Source organism: Globicephala melas, chromosome 11 (assembly GCF_963455315.2).
Source record: "Globicephala melas chromosome 11, mGloMel1.2, whole genome shotgun sequence".
In the NCBI taxonomy this organism is placed as follows: Eukaryota; Metazoa; Chordata; class Mammalia; order Artiodactyla; family Delphinidae; genus Globicephala; species Globicephala melas.
The window spans coordinates 67,254,046-67,274,654 of NC_083324.2; the positions used below are offsets into that span (position 1 = coordinate 67,254,046).

Consider the following 20,609-nt stretch of genomic DNA (forward strand, 5'->3'; position numbering starts at 1 on the left):
AAAAACGTAAACCAATATTTTCAAAAATATTCTTTAGTAGCAGAACCCCTTTTACAAACAACGTCTTAGAAGAATATCAATACCCATAACAGATAAAAGCAGAACTGCTCTACTAAGGTCAGCTTTGGGGCTGAAGCCTCATCTGCCAGACTTCCTACTGTGGCAGCCCCCCAGGCCCATCCCCCATAAAACAGAGAAGGAAAAACCACTGGGTCATGGTGTATATCTTGACCCCAAACTAAATGCTGATATTAATGTTCATATCTTTTAATAACAGGCTTATAAATATTATTATTCACATTTTTTGAAACCATGAACGGCAAATGAGTTCCCTAATTCTTCACTTTTGCCTTTATGGACTAGAGTTCTTAGTGAGGAAAGGAGCTGAATAGATAGAGCATTGGTAAACTATGGCCTGTGGCTGCCTCTTCTTGTAAATAAAGTTTTAATGGAACACAGCCATGTTCTCTCACCAGAGTTGAGCAGTGGTGACAGAGACTATAGCATACAAAGCCTAAAGTTACTATCTGTCCCTTTTTGGAAAAGGTTTGCCAGTGCCAGGAATAGACAGAAAACTAAAGCTCTTCTTACTGAACAGTAAAGATTTACGGCACCAAGGTAAGAAATAAAGATATAGTTTAAAGCTGAGCTTAGCCCAGAAATGGCTAAAATCCCTTTATTCTGTTGAAAGTGTTTCAATAGATTTTCATGTAGCAAATTCCACACGGAGTTTTTAGATTCTGCTATAGTCCTAATCCCATCGCTGTTACTGTGACAACTGTACCGATAATTCTTGGCTTGCTTTTCACCCCAAGTTTCTGGTATTTCTGCTAAGAGTAAAAGAAAAGGAAGGAAAGAAGGGAGGGAGAAAAATTCCAATTAAAAATGAAAACCTGAAAATTCCATTCCCAAACCCTCTCTGTTCCCAGAACTGATGAAGTGCCCAGGCGCTACATTCTCAAACTGAAGATATTTGCAAGCAGAACAGACACTGACCACCACCCTCCAGATCTCTACTAAATAGCATGGAGGCAGCAGGGTAGGGTGAAGAAGTTATAGAGACGTTTAAAGTCAATAAGTAATACACACACAAAAGTTATAGAGTCAATAGGGCAGTTAATATGACAGCAGTAAAACACTAATATCTCAGTTATATGGGAAGATGACATCACAGACTAAGCCACACCAACTAGGTAGACAGGGTTGTTTATTGGTCACCAGGAGAAAATGGATTTGCAAGGCTCTATCCCCTTGCTGTCTCTCCAGTGCTGTCTAGTGTGATTATAAAAAGCATCTTACAAGAATACCTGACCAGGACAGTCTATGACCACAAAACAATAAAAACATTTTGCTGCTTAGTGTTTTAACAAAACTACTCATTTGGAATCTTTAATGAAACCAGTTTTAAATGGATGACTCTATTTCCATGTTCTTCCCAAATAGTCCCAAATAATCGCCGTGAATTCTCTACTTTTTCCCTGAGTCTAAAATATACGGCTAAAATCTCACTATAGTGAACACAATCATGACAAAGCAATTTACCTATTCTACTAAGAATGTTATTATCAACAAGATATTATTTATTGGGTCACTGCCAATTCTCAAACAATTCTCTATAGATAATGCTTTATCTATTCCGAATAGGACTATCATGAGCTTCCTAATAAAGACACTATTTGATTATAGATGTTTATTATTATTTTAAACCTTAGAGAAGAAGTGAATACAGAAAGTGAGATATCAAGAAGAAAATTGACAAGGGTTTGCATTAGACATCGGGGGACAATTAAATGATATATGCCTAAGAGGATTAGGAACAAGATCTATTATCTTAGACTGCAACTACTCCTTCCCACAAGGTTCTTGAGGTAAGTACATGCCAAGGAAAGTCCCAGCAAGTGGGAAGCAAAGGGACACTTTACTGCTAGTAGAATTTTTGACCCAAAACCCTAATCAAAAGGCATAAGCACTCCTTTTCCCCAAGTTGGTTATGCCTGAACAGCTTCACCCAAAGCAAGCTAGGAGGCCTGTTCTGTCCCTTTTCCACACCCAAAACTTATTCTTGCTTTTTACCACTACAATTTAAGGAAGGATCAACCCAATACACATTTTAGTACCACCAAAACAGAGTGAGTACAGGAGAGATCATGGTCCCCTGCTGCCTAGCACTGAGCTATCCCTGGGTTGAGGCAGTAATCTTACCTGGCCACCCTAAAAGATAGAAGAGGAAGTAAGAATGCCCAAGGAGAAGAAAGGATAGGTGTGCTTGTTGTGAGGACAGAAGAGAGGAGAGAGAGAGATGGGGAGAGGTAGGAACAAAGAAGGAGGACAGGGCCTCTTTCTAGGAGAATTAGTCCTGGCCCATCCCACTTAGGGCCTAGTGGAAGACACGAGACACAAGAAGTGCTTCCACTGAAATGTGGCCCACTCTTGTTCCTGCCAATTCATGCATCTGATCAGCATCTCCCCCAGAAAGGGACTAAATGCTTTGACCATAACTACCATTTTGGGGAGGAGTGAAATGGGGATCGGGGAAGGCACAAAGAAATGCTGGTAGGAAAAGCAGAAGGTATTTTAATTTTTTCTCCCAAGATCTAGAATTGTGGTATTGCTATAATCACCTTCCCGCTTACTGTACTTCACATTTCAAAAGTTCCAGAAACTAGAAATATTCATTGTAATCCTACAAACACCACATTCCAAGATTTAGGAGGAAAAGACTGGAGGTAGTGTGACAGTTATTCCCCAATATCCCCTTAGAAAATCAGAGGTCTTTTAATGTATCTTTTCATGCTAGGGCTGATGGGCATGAGTGTTTTAACTCCAGATCTTAAAAACTGAAAATGTGGGGCTTCCCTGGTGGCGCAGTGGTTGAGAGTCTGCCTATCAATGCAGGGGACACAGGTTTGAGCCCTGGTCTGGGAGGATCCCACATGTCGCAGAGCAACTAGGCCCGTGAGCCACAAGTACTGAGCCTGCGCGTCTGGAGCTTGTGCTCTGCAACAAGAGAGGCCGTGACAGTGAGAGGCCCGCACACCACGATGAAGAGTGGCCCGTGCTCGTCACAAGTAGAGAAAGCCCTCGCACAGAAACAAAGACCCAACACAGCCAAAAATAAATAAATAAATAAATAAAAATAAAATAATAAAATTTTAAAAACTGAAAATGTTATTTCCAGCAGGACTTTTGACATAATTTAATCTACCATTTCAAAATAACATGGATAGGGCTTCCCTGGTGGCGCAGTGGTTGAGAGTCCGCCTGCCGATGCAGGGGACGCGGGTTCGTGCCCCGGTCCGGGAAGATCCCACATGCCATGGAGCGGCTGGGCCCGTGAGCCATGGCTGCTGAGGCTGCACATCCGGAGCCTGTGCTCCGCAACGGGAGAGGCCACAGCAGTGAGAGGCCCGTGTACTAAAAAAAAATAATAATAAATAATAACATGGATACACAGTGAAATTTCTGATATTAGAATTTTATATGTACAGAAAAAAAGTCAAGTCCCTATAACCTGGTTAGGTAAACAGGTATTTTGGTTAATCAAATATGTCTGGTTAACAGACTCCATATGGATTGACAATTTTAACAAAAATTCAGAAATGTTTAAAATAAACTTAACTAGAGTAAAACCACACCAAACAAAATTTATTCTCCTTTTGATCAGAGGGTACTTGGGATCTTGCCTGCCTCCCAAATTTTATTAGGTGCATCCACTATCACTCTGCTGGTAAAGCATGAAGATCAGTCACAGTGAATTAAATGCTAGGTAACAATTTGTAACAGAAACTTAAAGGTTTTTTCCAAGAGGTAAATTTCATGAATAAGAGATCAAAGATATATAATCAGTAATGCTTCTCACTTTGGAGCAGAATTACCCAGTAAGCAGATATAGGCTTTTTATTTACAGAAAATTTTTGAAGCTGAGAATAATATAAAATACAATTATTATATTTACTGTTTTAGATGCATCCAGAAGCTGTGGGCATTAAAAAAAGTAAATGGAAAAAAAACCTACTGAATTATACATTTTATTTTATTTATTTATTTATTTATTTTGCGGTACGCGGGCCTCTCACTGTTGTGGCTTCTCCCGTTGCGGAGCACAGGCTCCGGACGCACAGGCTCAGTGGCCATGGCTCACGGGCCCAGCCGCTCCGCGGCATGTGGGATCCTCCTGGACCAGGGCACGAACCCGCGTCCCCTGCATCGGCAGGCGGACTCTCAACCACTGCGCCACCAGGGAAGCCCCTGAATTATACATTTTAAATGGGTAAATTGTACAGTATATGGATTATATCTCAATAAAGCTGTTTTTTAAAAAATATGGAGATCTATAAAAATTCCAAAGTAGATGTGAAATGTCAAGCAGGAGGTAGTGTCTGTGGCAGAGTTGTTGACTGGATGAGCCAACTCCTTACCATGACCCTCAGCTTCTTTGCCAGACGTGCTAGGACTGACTGCATGACATAGTTCTGCCTGATAACTAAATGGAAGTTGGCTAGGTGGGGCTTCAAATAAAGCTTTGGCTTTTCCTAATAAAAAGAGACAGACTTGACTGGCAGGGCTCTTTACACTTTTACCACTTTGCCCTCCTTCTTCCTGCCTAAATGCAGATGTGGTAGGTAAAGCTGTAGCAGCTGTCCTGTTCTCTGAGGCAAAAATACAAGTAGAAAAGACCAAGAAAATCAAAGAGCTCACTGAATTGCAGAACCAATCCTAGCAGCCACCCACCTGTAGACTTTTTGTTATGTGAGACCGAGACAAACAAACAAAAGCAAAACAAAACCAAAATAGTTTTAAAAACATTTAAAAAGGCTTTCTTGGGAATTCCCTGGTGGTCCAGTGGCTAGGACTCTGCAGTCTCACTGCCGAGGGCCCAGGTTCAATCTCTGGTTGGGGAACTAAGATCCCACAAGCCACACGGTGCAACCATAAAAAAATAAAAATAAATTAATAAATAGTCTTTCTTAATCAGGTTCTTTGTTATTTGCAGCTAAACGTAAGCTCCTTCGGAGCATATGAGGGCTAGTAATAAAAATGAATTTTTATTCATTTATTTTTAATGTGTCAAGTCTTAGCCATAGCATTTAATGAAAGGTTCTATAATTTATATCCTTAAGAAATGAGAGTGGGTTGAACCAGAAGCTACAATGCCTTCTCTCATTTTCTTTTTAAGGCCATAAGAGGCTCTGTAGGATTGTGCAACAAACTGGAATCTTTGAAGGAAGAGTTTTAGCACTGGTGGTATCACCACGTTGATGGTAGAGAAAAAGAGAAGGAACTCAAATTATACTGTAGTCTCTTCACATCTTAAATGGAGACAGCGAAGCAGCTAAAACTCCAGAGCTACTGAAAGACATGGCAACTAAAAGGACCATTAAATTGTATGGAAAATCTAAACAGTCTTGACTGGTGTTTGGTTACAGTAAAAGGATAATGTGGCAAGGGTGGTAATGTCATAATCACTGAGGGACATGGTTTCAGACGTCATAAGTAAAAGGAAGAAAGAGGATCCTTACCATTAGGTCTTAAGGGCACAGGAAAGAAAATACAGGCAGAAGTAAAAGCACACTCTGCATTTATCTATGTAACCAATACTCCTTATACTGAATCTGACACATTGTTGAAAGAGGTAACAAAGCAGAAGAAAAAATGATTCCTCAGCAGGAGCTAAGGCCCTGAGTGTCCAGGAAAGTTGCTGAAAGGAGCCCTTGAGGGGTACCAACCAGCCTGTCATCATAATCACTTTTCCTAAGAGAAGGATGCAGAATGGAAGTGGATGGATGGGGAAGAAGCAAGAAGGGGAAGTGGAAGAGTTTTTCTTGTCTCAGTGCTTCTGCTTGTTCTTCACTAAAGATACAAGAATGTTTTGGTCAAGTGCCTCTGTGGTTACCAGGTTACAAAGGGCAAAGTTTAAAGAGAGAGGGAGAGAGGGAGAGGAGAGAGAGACAAGACAGACAGACAGACATCAAGTGCTACCATGATGCACCAAAAGCATCTTAACAAGGTGACAAATTGGGGCTCCTCGGGAAAAAAATTTCTCATTTAAGAGTATCTGAGGATTGAAGGTTTTGAAAGATAGATTACTGTTTTGGATTAATTCAAGGAGTAATTTCTTAAATGAAGGTGACCCTTCATCAGATTTCAGAATAGCTTCATTTACTTAATACTCAAAAGATAGATTCAAGCAATTTGATGTATTAAATCTGTAGAAATTTTGGTGAATTTGCTGAAAGTCCTATGCTTCTGCTACCCCTGAAGAGAACAGCCACATTTCTGTGATCCTGTATGGCTGATCTTGGGGGAAGCAGTGTTTGGAACATCTGTCAAAGTAAAACCACAGAAGGAGAAGGTTGATGCTTTCCATTCATTTGATCTTCCAAGGTGAATGATTCCAGTTTTTAAAATGATTGTTTACAGCAATACTGGTAAAGTATTTGTTTCAGAGGGGTATCAAATGAACGATTCTGGATAATTACTGAACATACATTTGTGCATGAAACATTGTGTCAAATGGGGTGATATCCTCTGTAAAAATGTCTTCTTGATGGGTAATCTTTGAAAACTGAAAGGATTTTTCTTTTCATGTATTCAGCTATATTTTATGATGACTAGTTGTCAACTCCTCTAATCGCTCAAGAAAAATAAATGGTTGACATGTGAGGTAAATCAAACACATACACACTTTTGGGGGGAGCATTTAACCTTTCCTGTTTTTCCAAAGAACATCTGAATTCTAGCCCCCCTCCTGTATTTTTAACAAGCAATTTAGTTGCCATAGCAATACTTTCTGGTTTTGAGATACATCTGGGATGAAACTAGCTGAGACATATTTACCATTCGCCAAAACTCTGCTGTTTCCAGGCTCCAGGATTTCTGGTCGCCTTAGTATTCATGACAGTTCAGACTCCAGCATCTACTGAGAACCACAACTATAATTTTTTATTCAACAATTTTTCTTGGAACCAGAGTTCTGAGGTCTGAGGGTGATAAGAGAAGACTTTAGTGCGATGCAGATAGGCTGTGAGAGAAACAACGTTTGGTAAATAAATCATGGATCAGCAAGACAAGGAAGAATTCCTTGGTTCAGGGCTGTGACATGACTGATATGAAGCAAATTTGGTAAAATATCTTTCCAATTTTGACTAGAATTATAGGCAATCTTAATCCAAGCCAGAGGAGTCATATTTTTAGAAGTTTGTTGTATTCTTTAGACTATAAAAAGGAAACTTTTCGCTCTCTAGGTTGCAAAGAAGGGTGTTCTAATGTAAATAAATGTATGCCTGCCTGTGCAGCACTCAGATAGAATGAAATGGAAGCAGCATGAAACTTGAGGCAAGAGTCCTTACCTGTGCTCCTGTCAGCACCTAACACCAGAGTTTCGTCTTAGTCATTTGCTGGAGGTGCCAGATCTTTAGCAGTTTCCTCACATATACTTAGAACAGACACACTGAGCAAATATGATGTCCAATTTATTTGATAGACAGAACTCCCTTTAGTTGCACCAACATTCTATGTTGTCAGCTCAGTCAATGAGTGTTTATTGAGTACTCACAGCACAGAGTACTGTACTAGGCACTTGGAAATCATTGCAAAGACCCAAGTCCATCGCAATACTACAATCACTATCTTCAACTTGAGATTATCTGTGGTTCTACAAGAACTTGAGGGCTGCACAGACGTAGAAAATACTCAAATAATTACAAAACATCATTTGAGTCATTGGTTCAATTTCTCTCCCCACCTTCATGGACTAAGCCTTCATTTGGAGCTATTAAACAGGACACAGAATGGAATGGTTTGTGATTCCTCTCCTTTTTCTTTTCTGTGCTTATCCTTGGGAGGGAAGTGGATGAGCAATAGCTTGGCAGGGTGGTCAGCAGTGGGAAGAAGGAAAAACAGCAGTGAAAAAGGGATTTCTGATTTACAAACTGAACAGATAATCTAGAATGGTTGCAGCCACACAATAGTGAAAGGGCAGCTGAACTGGGTGTGGGCTTAACAGCTCCAAGAGAAGGAAATATATGCTGGGATGAATAAGGAGCACAGCGACATATCTAATTTTTTTTTAAAAAGGATTAACTTTCTATTGCTTTGTTTTATCTATGTTTAATAACTGCAAGGCATAAACTGATTTGTGGTTCAGAAATTCTGTGCCAGATTAACTTTTATAAGTGGTAGAACTGGGTTTTTTTTCCTATTGCAAAGTAAAAACCTCCTCCCGACAGACTAAAGAGATTATGGATACCCACCAAGAACATACTTTGGGTTAGATCCATTTTGTCCTAACATATTATATTCATAGAACATTTTCCAACTGAGGAACTCAAAATATTTTTGTGTCATTAACTCCTTAATCCTCATAACACCCAGAGAGACTATGGGTTTATTTAGTTGCATCTACCTGCACTGTTTCATCTTCCAACAGCCTACCTACTCACAATTAGGTTAGTTAAAGCATTACGGGTATTTTACTTACAGTACTGCATTATCAATTACAAAACCATCATTTTCAAGCTAATGTAAGAATTGTTAAGTTAATTGACTAATAATGAGGGTTTCAACAAAGTGCTGTCACTTACTAGCTGAAAAAGACTGGGTAATACACATGCCTAATGCACAGCATATGTGATTTCTCATACTAACCTGAAAATACTTAAAAGGATATCATGATTAGCAAGTAGAAAGATAATAAGTCTTAAACTAAGGCGACAGAGGGACTATAAACTAAGACTTAGGTAGATTTGGTTAGTTACTATGTGGTCGTTTTATGTGGTCAGGCCTCTGAAGATTTCCTGTTATTTAAATTTTAATGTTTTTAAAAAAGGCATGAAAATAATATAATTACTACTAGTTACCCACTTTTAAGGCACATTCCAGGCAACTTCTCTCTTTTTCTCTCAAATAAAATGAACAAGTTACACTGTGCCTGTAAACCTAGCAACAAAACAAAGACAAACTCCTTTATTTCCAAGTTATACTGCCTGCTCTGGCTCTTGGGAAAGAGAAATAAACACCAAAGATGGGGAGAAAGTTTCATATAAACTGCAAGGACTAGGACGCCTCCCGCTGTCTCTTTCCTGGGAGCTGACTGGACAAAGGCTGGTCAGGAACAAAGAAGGTGGCTCCTAAAGGCACGATGGCTCCCCAGCTCCTCCCCTCCTCTCCTCAGCAAAGAAAACTCTCCTCTAATGGTGCTAATGAAACACTGGGATGGGTTTGTGGTGGTGGGTGGGATGGTTTGGGGAGCTGGTGACTGAATATAGAAACAGTAACAAAACATCTCAGGGATGTCACCTCTGCAAGTCACCTCCATCGCCTTGCCTCTTACTCTCCTCCCCTCCCTCACTCTACTCCAGCCACCCTGGCCTCCTTGCTGCTCCTGCAACCTGCCTCACGTGCTCTGCCTCGGGGCCTTGGCACTCTGCCTGTGAGGCTCATCCCCCAGGTCCCCCAATGGCTTACTCTTCCCATCCTTCAGGCTCTGCACAGTGAGACCTTCCTGAACACCCAATCTAAAGCTGTGCTGTCTCCAACCCCTAGTCCTCCTTTCTTTTTTTTTTTTTTTGCGGTACGCGGACCTCTCACCGTTGTGGCCTCTCCCGTTGCGGAGCACAAGCTCCGGACGCGCAGGCTGAGCGGCCATGGCTCACGGGCCCAGCCGCTCCGCGGCATGTGGGATCTTCCCGGACCGGGGCACGAACCCGTGTCCCCTGCCTTGGCAGGCGGACTCTCAACCACTGCGCCACCAGGGAAGCCCCCTAGTCCTCCCTTCTGATGGCTCCATCTTTGAAATATCTGACATATTACAAATAGTGTTGTTTACTGGTTATCCACCACTGCCCCCTCCCCCAACAAGAATGTCAGTTCTGTGAGAAAACTGATGTTTGTTTTCTGGATTCAATGCTGTAGCCCCAGGGTTTAGAATAGTGCCTAGCACACAGTTAAAAGCTCAAAAAATGTTGAATGAAAGAAAATGAAGGGAGGAGGAGACAGTCAGAGATCAGGTTTCAAGGTCAGCCTTTCCAGGATCCACAAGGGTACTTGCCATACCAGACTCACTAGCAGGACTAGGTTCCCACTGACTGTGGTTAGCTGTGGGCATTGTCTGTCAAGAAAGAAGCTGGGGACTTCCCTGGTGGTGTAGCGGTTAAGAATCCGCCTGCCAATGCAGGGGACATGGGTGGGGACATGGGTTCGAGCCCTGGTCCGGGAAGATCCCACATGCCTTGGAGCAGCTAAGCCCACGTGCCACAACTACTGAGCCTGCGCTATAGAGCCCGTGAGCCACAACTGCTGAGCCCGCATGCCGCAACTACTGAAGCCCGTGCGCCTAGAGCCCGTGCTCTGCAACGAGAAGCCACCACAATGAAAAGCCCACGCATTGCACTGAAGAGTAGCCCCCGCTCGCCGTGACTAGAGAAAGCCTGTGCGCAGCGACGAAGGCCCAACACAGCCGAAAATAAATAAATACATAAATAAAAAAAAAAAAAGAAAGAAAGAAGCTCTGCTTGCCTACCCAGCTACAGGGGAAACGCTCAGGAAAGGAAGAAATGGTTTATGTGGATGAAAACAGACAAACAAAAGAAATCTTATCCACACAATAATTCTGTCCTCTCTCAGGAATAAAGAATGCAGTAATCAAGATAATCCATGTTTGAGACATTTGCCTCTGTGTTCACCATCTACAAAGAAACCTGAAATTTTATAGTCAGTATACCTTGTGATTGGGCCCCCAGAGGAAGAGGTTCCAGAACTGCCAGATCTCCTCCCTCTTAGACGGAGAAAGTGTTAGTCACTCAGCTCTGTAATGCTCTCCCTCGAGGTGTTGATTTGGAATCTGGGCTTCTTTGGATACAGTGACTAGGAAAGCAAGTGAGTCATCACAAGCAATAGAAGCCATGGGTCAAATGTCACTGACTAATCAACCTGTCATTTGTCAGTTACCCATCCCCATGAAGAGACACCACTGATCTAGTTTCCTATCAATAAACATCTATCTGGGCACATCAGCTGCTGCTAACCATGGCCTGCAGAGATATCCAGCATCACCCAGAGGCATTGGTGGTTAAGAAATACCTCTCCCTTTCTTATTGATAATGTCACAGAAGAGGCAAATGCAGTTCCTGACAACGTAATGTTAGTTTCATAGGGACGTGTCTCTCTGAGTGTTCAGCCAGTTTCATGGGGCTTCAATTGCATGGATTTTCTCACTGCAAAAGCAATAGCTGGGCTTAAGGAAGGTGGAGGCTTCACGCTGTGCTGAGATACACAATTCTGCCTTTGGTTGTGCTCATGCTCATCATCCCCCTCTGAGTCAGGAAAAAGAAATTGTTTGGGGAGAACCATTCTTTTTCCACATTTAAAGAAAACCAAATGGCACGGTTCTCTCTTGTCTCTCTTAAGCTCCAGTAACACCTTTTATCTGGAGTCAGATTCAACATCTCTGACTGAGTAGAGCTAGAGGCCAAGGTAGCCTTGCCACATGAAAAGCTTGTTTGTCTCTTTCTGAGTTGTCACCTTGGCAATGACCTCATGAGGTCCCTGCTCGATCTAAAATTCTGGATCTCCCACTATACCCGCTATAATTTCCCCTTCTATCTTGATAGACTACCTCATCTGCACATTCAATCTGTCAAGGAACACTTATTTTGAGTTGTCACAGGCTTCATATATCGGGTGAGGCTGGGAGGAGGCAGCAAGTAAACAATTATAATACAAACATGACAAATGCTCTGGGAGGAATTACATACAGAATGTACGGAATCATTGAATAGGGATGGCTAAATCAGCCCAGGAGATGACAGAAGGTTAGGGAAGCATTCCCAAAGGAGTGAAGTCTTGAAGGGTTTATAAGAGCCAGGTAAAAAGGGGTGATGAGAAGGTAGTGAGACACACATGTAAGGAGAACAGCATGTTCTAAGAGTTGAAGGCATGGGGTAAGAGAGGGGTGACACATGCCAAACTGCAAGTAGCTGGATAGGCTGAGACAGTACGTGTAGGGGTGGTGGAGAGGCAGGAGACAAGGCTGTACGGAGAGAAGTAAGTCACATGTTCTTTTTTTTTTTGGCAGTACGCGGGCCTCTCACTGTTTTGGCCTCTCCCGTTGCGGAGCACAGGCTCCAGACGCGCAGGCTCAGTGGCCATGGCTCACGGGCCTAGCCGCTCCGCGGCATGTGGGATCTTCCCGGACCGGGGCACGAACCCGTGTCCCCTGCATCGGCAGGCGGACTCTCAACCACTGCACCACCAGGGAAGCCCAAGTCACATGTTCTTAATGCCGTTGTCTGAACTTTCTCCTTAAGGCAAATAGTAGCCATGAATCCTCTTAAGAAGGGGCATGACCACATCAGATTTGTGGTAACAGTGTGGGAGATGGTTGCAGGTGGGGAAGAGCTACGTAGAGAAGAGAAACTACAAAGATGCAACTATGGTGATGGCAGTGGGGATGGGGAAGAGAGGAAGGATTTGTGAGATATGTAGGAGCTGGTATTGACAGCTGACTGGTTCAGTGGGGGAGGTGAGGGAAAGGAAGGAGTTTAGGAAGATTTCCATGTTTTTGGCTCAGTGGATGGGTGGATGAGCAGTACCACTAAATCAGATGAGGAAATCGCAGTGTGAGGCAACTTGAGCAGGGAAAGGGGAGAATGGTGGAATTCCATTTCTGACATATTGCTTTGAGATGCACAGGGACCGTTGTTGGATGGGGGGTAGAGAATGTGGGGTGCCAGGTAAGCAGACAGAATACAGGGAACACTAAAAGAGAGTGGGCAGAGCTGCTAAGCTGCCAGTTTGCTTCTATCTTCATTGGCAAGAAGACTGGTTTTCAAATTAGAAATGGCAGAACAAAGATAAGAGAAAACTGAAGCCCCAAATAGGTGAAGTGAAAGAAAGTATCTAGTCATTTTAAATGATTTCAAGTCTCCTGCTCAGATGAGTTACACACCAAGCCTTCTGAAAGAAATTGCAGATGCAATCTCAGAGACACGATTGGTAATCGTCAAGAATTTGTGCAGACTCTAAGACAAGAGAAGGACAACTGTTTTCCAGATTTTTAAGGTAAAGAGAAAAAGATTGTAATGGGAAATATTCAGATAAGTTTCACACCATTTATGACAAAGATTCTAGAATGACTTATTAAATAGATGGCTTATGATTACTTTAGTTAATGCATGCAGCTGAGAAGAAGGAAGGAGGGTGCGTTGATGGCTATCTGACGGAAGTTTATTTATACTGCTAGCTTGTCCACACTGATTGTGGCTTGTGTCCTCCCCCTTCCTAAGCACAAAGTGAGTTGTCTGGCCTGCAGTATGAATTCAAGGCTTCTTTATCTGTGATTTGCTGCCTGTGGTACTCAGCCTGTATGTGGCCCTTTATGAAAAGAGGTTGAAAATTTAAATGAAGAAACCAACAGTCTGAATTCTCCAAGAAATCCAGCATCACTTGTCAGGGTACCCCAGGGAACCGACAAGCAGCATTAACCTCTGCAGTTATTAGCTTAGACATCAATAAACCTCTGTCTATTAGAATCCCACTACCTTATTTTTTGTGCTGTTTCTTTCTTTACACATACTAACTTTAAAATGAGAACAGGAAGCAGTAAGGAAAATGTGGTACAGCATGATGACAGGAAGGCAGTCATGTCTCACCAACATCTCTACCTCTGGCAGGCTAAGATATAATGTAAAATATCTTGTGTTAAAAAATATATATATATACACACACACACAACATTAGTCTTTCAGAGACCTTCTTAGAACCTTAAAAAAAAAAAAGGGCAGCCTATTTGAGACCCAGATGACTCTCTTGAACTAAAGTATATCCTCTGGGAGATGTCACCAGTGTCACATTTTAAAATTATATGATCCTACAAATCAAGCAATAGTGGGTTAAAGTTCCCTTCTTAAAACAAAGCGAAACAAAACAAAACAAAACGAAAACAACCAAAAACCCAGACGTGAAGATTAGTAAAAAGATCTTTTAGAACCAGGTTTCATATTCAGATCTGTTTGGTTCATATATAAAGTCATTTATTCGAGTTGAAAATGATTTTGATATCCTGTAAGTTCCTAACCAATACAAACTGAGACTTGTGCTGTATCCAGGGAGAGGCCCTAGTCCTCGCCCTCCACAAATCTAAACTAGTCCCTCCACAAGTCTAACTTTGGTGCATCTCCCCACCAGAAAATCCAAACAAGCACCTTGTATATCTTTGTCCCTCCTTTTCCATCTCCTCCTCTCCATTTTTAGAGCAAAGAACAGAAGAGTATCTTCACTGAAGTTACTGGGATCGTCAATGTACCAAAACACAATTTGCACGTGTCTTCCATTTTAAAAGTAATAAATGAAAGGGAATCTTCTTACCGTATTGACCCAATCATGTATGGCTGTGCCAGTTGAACCACAATTGCACCACTTCCTAGCTGATGACATGTATAGCCAGAATCCCAATCATAGTTCTTAGTGTCCCCATTCAGCAAGGCATTTCGGCTCCGACTGACTCCTTCAATCACGCTGGCACAATCAGCAATTGTTGCAACGTTCTCCATGGGAACTGTGAATCCAACACAAGATTCAGCGTCAAGATAAAGAAGCCAAATATATCCCACCAGTGTGCTATGAACAAAATTAATTAATTACTATCAATAATAAAATAGAAATTAGAGCATCTTGATTATCTCAAGATATGAACACATTTCCATGCCAAATAGCTTTCAAAAAAGATGAACCTGAGGCTGGAACAAACCAAACCACATGTAGCAATTAACCCTAAAGAATTTTATTACAAAGAAACATGATACCCCATAAAATATAGAACGGATAAATACATTGTGAAATATTACTACAGTGGGAAACCACACAGTAGTTGAGATTAATTAACTACAGCTATATCCAAATTGATTAATCAGAAAACAATGTTGAGTGAGAAAAGCAAGGCACAGAAAAACACAGTGCATGAGTTCATTTATACAAAGCTTTTTAAAAAGGCAAAACTAAAAATATAATTTGTTTAGGGATACATATATAAATGTAAAACTAAAAAGGAAATCCAGGGAATTATTACACAAAATTCATGATCATTTGTATGAGAAAGAGGGAGATGAAATCTTGGAGGGACACCTACCAATGTGTCCAAACATTAATTGATTTCATTTCCAAGATGAAATCCTGGAGGGGCTTCAAAACTACTGGTTTTCTTCTATTCTCGTGAGGCGATAGGTACATAGGCACTTGTTTTATTAGTATTCTCTAAACTGTATATATTTATTACACTTAATAAATGTAGTACGTTTGTTTAAAGAAGCATGACATATATAGATTCAGTATTTTAAAATTCATAAAGCAGGAAAACAATCCGGGACATGGTACCAATCCCTTTGCAGAATATACAGTTGCCCTCGGCCATGATTCATTTCCCTTTTTTGTCTGTTTACTATTCTGAGCAATTCAACACATACGCTCATCTCTTTGTTCATGAACTGCTGCATTCTGAAACACCAGCTCTGTTTTGATTCTGTGTCTCTCTATATACTTCAAGTCCACATCCACCTGTTCATTTACAAAAGTCTAGGGTATCCACAAAATGATATAGCTGTCCAAAAATGATGTAGATTCTCTAAACGCTGAGAAGAGAATGATAAAAGGTGAGAGCCTTTTAAGTCCACTGGGACCTTTTTTGTGCATTTACTAGTGCTGCGATTTTCTTCAGAAATTTAAATTATTTAACCTAAATCTACAATTAACCTTAGCTACTTACATTCAAGATGTGTAGCTTACTTTACAAAATTTTAAAATGGCTTGAAAAAAAGACAATTTCTTATTAGATATATACTATACTTTTCAGTATAATATTATACTCTATGCAAAGAGAGAGGGTGAGCAGTACTACTATCATGCCAAAACATTTCTAACTTTATAATGATGCAGAGTAAATAATCTTCCATGTATCTTCTAAGCAATGCATTAACTTTTCAAAGGTGGGCATGCCTGTACTCGAGCCCTCATCTACCTTCACTACTTGCTTGCTCCCTCATCTCATATACCTTCACTGCTTGCTTTGCTCTCTGTAGATAAGGACAGCCATCCACAGATAAAGAAGAGAGGAAGGGAAGGAGGAAGGGAGAGAGACTGGATTTTCTGGCCATGAATCCCTTGACTATGAAGCTTAACTCTAAAGCAATAAGCAGAATCTCTGGTAAAGTAACCTGTGAGAGCAGTGTACTGGCAGAGAAGGGGCTTACAGAAAAGCCCCCCTCTGACTTTGAAAGGAGAAGAGATAAAGGACTATATTTAGAGGCTAAGTCATGGTACCTCCATCTCATGGAAAAGGGGAAGTGTTCTGTGATTTGGAAGAGAGAACTAAAGGAAGTGGCACAAGATACACAATAAACTGAGCTGAGACATAAAATCACACTGGAGGTAGCTTAAGCTGCAGTAAGAGACAGCCTCCATTCTCCCGGGTGCTTAAATAGCACACATTTATTTTTCACCCACACTATGCATTCAACGATGATCAGCAAGGTGACTCTGAGCATTGCGTCATGCAGGGAACCTAGTGACGGAAGCTTTGTGTTGATTGATATATGCTTCTTCGATCACAGCGGCAGTGAGAAGGGAGTGAACTGGGCACTGGCTCTTAAAACTCCTCCCCCAAAGCAACACACATCACTTTGCTCACATTTTGTTCACTAAGGCAAGTCACAGGGCCTTACCTAACTTCAAAGGGGTTAGGAGAGGGCTAACTTGTTGTGTGCCCAGGAGAAGAAGGGGAATATATGGTCAACAATATTAACGTCTACAATAAACATTAAACCAGGATGAAGGAACGTTCAATAGCCAGATAAATCTAGTTCATTTGTGTAAAGTATATAAAATATTTCAATGTATAAATATACCAAAGGGACATTTAGATTGTTACCATTGTTTTCTTTGTGATTACAAACGTGTCTTCTTGTGTACATAGGTAAGAGTTTCTTCAAGGAATATGTAAGACATATATATGTATATATTTATACACACACACACACACACACACACACACACATACGGAAGTGGAATTACACTTGTGGCTATGAGTTACCTCATTGGCAGGATGTCAGTCCTTTCTTGGTTAATGTTGAGTTGAAATATTTAATCTTTTCCTATATGATTTGTGTTTTCCCTTTCTTGTATATAAATTCTTTCCAACCCCAAATTTATAAAGATATCTCCCTATATTTTCTTCTAAAAGTTCTCAAACTTTGCTTTTCACGTTTGGTTCTTTAATCTATTTAGGATTTATTTTTGGTATGCTATTAAATACAGATCTACTTTCACCTTTTATTCATAAGGTTAGCTAATTTCCCCAGCACCATTTAATGAACAGTTCATCGCTTTCCTCCACTAGTTTATGTTACTTTAGTCACGTATAAAGTTTTCATACGTATCTAAATCTCTTTTTAAGATCTGTACTCTGTTTCCTTAATTTGCCTAGCCTTGTGCCTTTACCATATTGTTTTAATTACTATAATTTTACAGTATCATAAAATTTGACAAACTGAACACCTGTCTTCCCTCTCCTTCGCCTTCTTCTCTGTTTTTCTTCAAAATTACCTTAGATATTCCTGGCCCTTTCAGGAGAATTTTGTGTTTTGTTTAAGTTTTCAAATATACTAGCATAAAGGATTCTTCAATATACGCAAATCAATCACTGTGATACACCATATTAACAAATTGAAGGAGAAAAACCATATGATCATCTCAATAGATGCAGAAAAAGCTTTTGACAAAATTCAACACCCATTTATGATAAAAAGCCTCCAGAAAATAGGCATAGAGGGAACTTACCTCAACATAATAAAGGTCATATACGACAAACTCACAGCCAACACTGTCCTCAATGGTGAAAAACTGAAACCATTTCCACTAAGAACAGGAACAAGACAAGGTTGCCCACTCTCCCACTATTATTCAACATAGTTTTGGAAGTTTTAGACACAGCAATCAGAGAAGAAAAAGAAATAAAAAGAATGCAAATCGGAAAAGAAGAAGTAAAGCTGTCACTGTCTGCAGATGACATGACACTATACATAGAGAATCCTAAAGACTCTACCAGAAAACTACTAGAGCTAATCAATGAATCTGGTAAAGTAGCAGGATATAAAATTAATGCACAGAAATCTCTTGCATTCCTATACACTAATGATGAAAAATCTGAAAGGGAAATTAAGGAAACACTCCCATTTACCATTGTAACAAAAAAGAATAAAATACCTAGGAATAAACTTATCTGAGGAGACAAAAGACCCATATGCAGAAAATTATAAGACACTGATGAAAGAAATTAAAGATGATACAAACAGATGGAGAGATATACCATGTTCTTGGATTGGAAGAATCAACATTGTGAAAATGACTCTACACCCAAAGCAATCTACGGATTCAAGGCGATCCCTATCAAACTACCAATGGCATTTTTCACAGAATTAGAACAAAAAATTGCACAATTTGTATGGAAACACAAAAGACCCCAAATAGCCAAAGCAATCTTGAGAACGAAAAATGGAGCTGGAGGAATCAGGCTCCCAGACTTCAGACTATACTACAAAGCTACAGTAATCAAGACAGTATGGTACTGGCCCAAAAATAGAAATATAGATCAATGGAAGAGGATAGAAAGCCCAGAGATAAACCCACGGACATATCGTCTCCTTATTTTTGATAAAGGAGGCAAGAATATACAATGGAGAAAAGACAGCCTCTTCAGTAAGTGGTGCTGGGAAAACTGGACATTTACATGTAAAAGAAAGAAATTAGAATGCTCTCTAACACCATACACAAAAATAAACTCAAAATGGATTAAAGACCTAATGTAAGGCCAGACACTATCAAACACTTAGAGGAAAACATAGGGAGAACACTCTATGCCATAAATCACAGTAAGATCCTTTTTGACCCACCTCCTAGAGAAATGGAAATAAAAACAAAAACAAACAAATGGGACCTAATGGAACTTAAAACCTTTTGCACAGCAAAGGAAAACATAAACAAGATGAAAAGACAACCCTCAGAATGGGAGAAAATATTTGCAAATGAAGCAACTGACAAAGGATCAATCTCCAAAATTCACAAGCAGCTCATGCAGCTCAATATCAAAAAAAACAAACAACTCAATCCAAAAATGGGCAGAAGACATTTCTCCAAAGAAGATATACAGATTGCCAACAGACACATGAAAGGATGCTCAACATCACTAATCATTAGAGAAATGCAAATCAAAACTACAATGAGGTATCACCTCACACCAGTCAGAATGGCCATCATCAAAAAATCTAGAAACAATAAATGCTGGAGAGGGTGTGGAGAAAAGGGAACCCTCTTGCACTGTTGGTGGGAATACAAATTGATACAGCCATTATGGAGAACAGTATGGAGGTTCCTTAAAAAACTAAAAATAGAACTACCATACCACCCAGCAATCCCACTACTGAGCATATACCCTGAGAAAACCATAATTCAAAAAGAGTCATGTATCACAGTGTTCATTGCAGCTCTTTTTACAATAACCAGGACATGGAAGCAACCTAAGTGCCCATCAACAGATGAATGGATAAAGAAGATGTGGCACATATATACAATGGAATATTACTCAGCCTTAAAAAAAAACGAAATTGAGTTATTTGGGGTGAGGTGGATGGACCTAGAGTCTGTCATACAGAGTGAAGTAAGTCAGAAAGAGAAAAACAGTAGTATGCTAACACATATATATGGAATCTAAAAAAAAAAAAAAATTGTTCTGAAGAACCTAGGGGCAGGACGGGAATAAAGACGCAGACGTAGAGAATGTATCTGAGGACACGGGGAGAGGGAAGGGTAAGCTGGGACGAAGTGATAGAGTGGCATGGACTTATATATACTACCAAAAGTAAAATAGATAGCTTGTGGGAAGCAGCTGCATAGCACAGGGAGTTCAGTTCAGTGCTTTGTGACCACCTAGAGGGGTGGGATAAGGAGGGTGGGAGGGAGACTCAAGTGGGAGGAGATATGGGGATATATGTATATGTATAGCTGATTCACTTTGTTATAAAGCAGAAACTAACATACCATTGTAAAGCAATTATACTCCAATAAAGATGTTAAAAAAGAAAATGAAAAAGAAAAAGAAAGCAGTAAGCCTTGATGTGGGACAAAAAAAAAAATCCTAATATACTAGCATAAAAATTTTCACAGTATGGTCTCATTATCATTCCAAATATATATATATATATATGTATAATTCTTTTGTGTGTGGTATGCGGGCCTGTCACTGTTGTGGCCTCTCCCGTTGTGGAGCACAGGCTCCGGACACGCAGGCTCAGCGGCCATGGCTCACGGGCCCAGCCACTCCACAGCATGTGGGATCTTCCTGGACTGGGGCACAAACCCATATCCCCTGCATCAGCAGGCAGACTCTCAACCACTGCGCCACCAGGGAAGCCCCCAAATATTTTTATTTGTACCTTTTCTTCCTTTTTTTGTCAGTCCTATACATGTTTGTCTACTACATTAGTGTTTTCAAAAAAACAATTTTCAATTTTGCTGATTATTTTCTTTATTTCCTACTTCACTAAATCTGCTCTTTTTATTATTTC

At 40.4% G+C, this 20,609-nt stretch overlaps 1 protein-coding gene across 2 annotated transcripts in view; it reads right to left on the reverse strand.

The window, feature by feature from the left end:
• BTBD9 (BTB domain containing 9) overlaps positions 1-20,609 on the reverse strand; it is a 416,792-nt gene that overhangs the window by 94,484 nt on the left and 301,699 nt on the right. For both annotated transcript variants that reach the window (XR_009565720.1, XM_030870842.2), the window contains exon 8: positions 14,365-14,554. Coding sequence is in view for 1 of the 2 variants with exons in the window: in XM_030870842.2 (XP_030726702.1) it covers positions 14,365-14,554 (190 nt within the window). In the remaining variant the exon portion in view is untranslated. The remainder of the gene's footprint in view (positions 1-14,364; positions 14,555-20,609) is intronic.